The sequence below is a fragment of the Nematolebias whitei genome, chromosome 15, assembly GCF_014905685.2.
Source record: "Nematolebias whitei isolate Nwh7 chromosome 15, NemWhi1, whole genome shotgun sequence".
Lineage (NCBI taxonomy): Eukaryota > Metazoa > Chordata > Actinopteri > Cyprinodontiformes > Rivulidae > Nematolebias > Nematolebias whitei.
The window spans coordinates 20,876,496-20,880,201 of NC_056512.1; the positions used below are offsets into that span (position 1 = coordinate 20,876,496).

General features: G+C 40.7%; 1 protein-coding gene across 1 annotated transcript in view; it reads left to right on the plus strand.

The window, feature by feature from the left end:
- LOC119421088 (3-mercaptopyruvate sulfurtransferase-like) overlaps positions 1 to 1,296 on the plus strand; it is a gene marked incomplete at its 5' end in the record, with an annotated part of 2,707 nt that extends 1,411 nt beyond the window's left edge. The window contains one exon of the mRNA XM_037688487.1: positions 526 to 1,296. Within this exon, the coding sequence (XP_037544415.1) occupies positions 526 to 836 (311 nt within the window). The remainder of the gene's footprint in view (positions 1 to 525) is intronic.
- Positions 1,297 to 3,706: the final 2,410 nt, after the last annotated feature.

The window sequence follows — 3,706 nt, forward strand, 5'->3', positions numbered from 1 at the left end:
GGGGGGGGGGGCAACTGTAATCAAGCAACTTACATTGCCAGCAATTAGGATTAGAATTAGAGTTGATGGTAAGGGTGCAGCAACTAAGATAAGAACTTTATTAATTGTTGTGCCAGGGTTTGAATACAAAGGAACAAACTGTATTTGGGCAACATGAGATGTTAGCAACCAGGGTTGACCAACCTGGGCAACTTGAGGTAGAAGGTCAAAGACGTAGAGTCTCACCTACAGATGGACACTCTGACGCACAGGTAGCCGGGGGCTAAACCCACACCAGCCCGGCGCCTGGCACCAGCGGGTGGGAAAAGGTCCAGCCCCTCAAGGAAGTTGGCTCCAGAGTCCATGCTGAGCCAGACTATGTTGAGCAACCTTTTGAGGCAATCGCTGCACTCGATTTATGAAACTCTGTGACTTGTGTCCGTCCACAGGTATTTTTGGTCCACTCTGCTCAAAATCAAAAACTGCAACTTATCTGATTAGGTCTCCAAGTAATATTTCATCTTTAAATCGTTCTCTCCCTCTCAGACATTCTGCCTGGACATTTCCCCGGAGCCATCAACATGCCGTTCACGACGTTCCTGGATCCCTCTGGGAAACATCTGGGAACTGAGGCCCTGGCCAAGCTTTTTAAAGACGCCGGGGTGGACCTGCAGCGTCCGCTCTGGGCCTCCTGCGGTTCTGGAGTCACTGCGTGCCACGTCGTCCTGGCTGCGGAGCAGCTCGGGCACCCGGGGGTCCCTCTGTACGACGGCTCCTGGTGCGAGTGGTTTCAGAGAGCCGAGCAGGAGAACATCATTTCAGAGTGGGGGAGAACGACGGAGCGAATGATCAAATGAGGCAAAAACAAGAACATGTTGCAAATAGAGAAGAAAAAATGAGTGCGCTGTACGAACAGCTGCTAATTATCAAGAATAATCTGAATTATGGTGCAAGTGTCACCAGCGGCATCAAAGATCTGATTTCTTGGAAGTTCTAATGAGCGTTTGCACGAGACACATGTGAAAGTTACATAAACCTAAAATAGCTTTAAAACAATCAAGCTACATGTATTTTTTTTAATTTACAGCCAAAGAAAAAAAAAATCCAGACCTTTTTTTTTAGACAATTAAATGCTTTTTACAAAGCAATTTTTATAAGATCAAAACATGGATTTTACTAAAAGTGCATGTGTATGTGCTTATTGTAGCACAAGTTATTAATTATACTGTAGCTTTTGTTAGTATCAGCTGCACACTGTCCGTTATTGATTTACTGTGGAACCTTAAATGTGTATTAATGTAAAAAGTAATGAAAATGTTCAGATCGTGTCCAGAAGAGCTGCTCTGAAAATTGCCTTAAGTTTGTGCACTTATTCTAACCTGACATCTATCTTATGACAGAAACTTAAACATGGTGCTGTTGCTGATTTTTTTTTTTCCATGATTGTTTTACCAAAGTTGTTCAGCTGAAAACAGATTTCACAGTAAAATGAAACTTTGCATTTATTGATGACATCAACGTGTCTAATGCAGTTATCTCTGATAACATGGAAAACAGTCTGAAAGACTCATCTGTTCTTGAACTCATTCTGCTCCTACATCAGGGGTCTTTGTTGGAACTTGGGGTGCTTTTCCAGCCAGTAAGGATGACATACAATAAAAAATATCTAATGATAGTTAATGTTCGTTGATACTGTTTACATTTTAAGACAAAAATGACAAGATTCATGTAGTTTAAAAAAGCTTAATTAAAAAAAAATTGAAACCCTTAACCCTTCAGGCCTATGTGAGTTCTGTTTAACTGTGGACAAATTAATTAAGTATCCTATGAACTAAAGAAAAAAGTCAAACTGAGTAAAAAAATTAGGCCAGGTTGTTGGATGTGTAATAAAAACATGTACGTGCACATATCAATATGTGCACGTAGAGATCCCTGCAAGATTAACATAAAACATTAAAATGAAATGGAACTTTATTGATCCCACAAGAAATTGTCAGTTTCAACACAACAGAACATACACAAGGAATCGCAAGTCATAAAAACAACAAATAAAAAAAGACAGAATATAAAAATATACCAACAATTAAGTTCTAAAACAGGCCAGGTGCAGACAGGAACACTGAAGTGTTTATTGTAGTGCAGGATTACTTTTTATTATGTGTAGAAAGAGGCAGTAAAGTTGTAAGAGACTTTGTGTTTTTTCTTCTTCCACGACGCGACCTATGATGGAGCTTTAGAGCCATGCTAAAAAAAAAAAGCCATAAAGTTATGAGAATAATGTTGTAGTATTATGAAAATAAAGTCTTAATATTATGAAACAAGACTTTTTTTTTTGCAGTGCTTGTGGTTTTTTTTTTCTCCACGAGTCTGATCCACCAAGCGACCTGTCAATCAATCCAGTAGGCGTGTCAGCAAATGACCAGTCCAAAGCCAAATGCTCCTTACCTGCAGAGCTGCTGCAGCCCATCAGAGCAAGCCAAAGTCCTGATACTGATAATAATCTGGTGCTGATGTGCTAACAGATTAACTATCTCCATATTAGTTCTAGAATTGCGCCGCTCAAAGTGGCTGCATGTTGGAGCAGCTCTTGTTACTTTCATTCTGAGATTTTGCTTTTGGAAACTTTAATTCCTCTTTTTCTGGATGTAAATCACATTTTTTGGATGATTGTTTCCTCTGGTATCAGATGCTGTGCAGCTGGAAGGATTTTTACTGAAACTTTTTTAGTTTTGGACATTTGTTGTGATGCGTAACCATGGCAACAAGGCAGTTTTCTACAACCAACAGCAGCTGATTAACATCTCAAAAGCTCAAATAATATCTCAACTACAGCCCCAAATCTCAAATGAGTTGAAAAGGATGTTCTGCAGATGCATTCTCATCTACCTGCCAGCTGTGCTCGAGTGCCTGACCACTGAGATCCTGGAACTAGCAGGAAACACGGCTCATGACAGCGGAAGGACAGGATCGTCCCTTGGCACCTACAGTTGGCTGTCCAACTATGGCGCTCTATGAGGAGCTCAGCAGGCTGCTGGGAGGAGTAGCCATCGCTCTGGGAGGAGTTCTGCCTGGCATTCGGGCGGTCCTACAGCCCGGGGGAATCGAGAGGCCAGCTGAGTCTGGGTGGACGGATCGGACGACATCTGCAGCCAGTTTCTTGGGATCCACTATGGGATGGACCTTTACAAGAGATCCTTACTGCCTACAGCCATCAGTGTCTATAACATCTCTTAATGAAATGAGGATAACGAGTTACAACAACAAATAATTTCCCTTTGGGATTAATAAAGTATTTTTGAATTGAATTGAATTTGTAAAACCAATACCAAAGTATAACTTAAGATGCTCAACATTCTTTATTTTACCAGTTACAATGCGATAAACCCTACTTTATCGTGTCAGACTTCAGATATTACGACTCTTTTAGCTTCGCATTGGTCATTTGCTGACACGCCTACTGGATTGATTGACAGGTCACATTGTGGATCTGACTCCTGGGGGGGGGGGGGGGGGGCGCGTGAGCTGAAAAAAAAAGTCTTGTATGACTTTATTCTCATAATATTAAAACTTTATTCTTATAATACTATGACTTTATCCTCATAATTTTATGGCTTTTATTTATTTTTTCTTAGTGTGGCCCTAAAGCTCCATCATAGTATTTGGTCCTTGGAACATGTAGTGAAAATGTAATAGTTGACTTCAAAGCTAATACACAGCAAAAACTGCA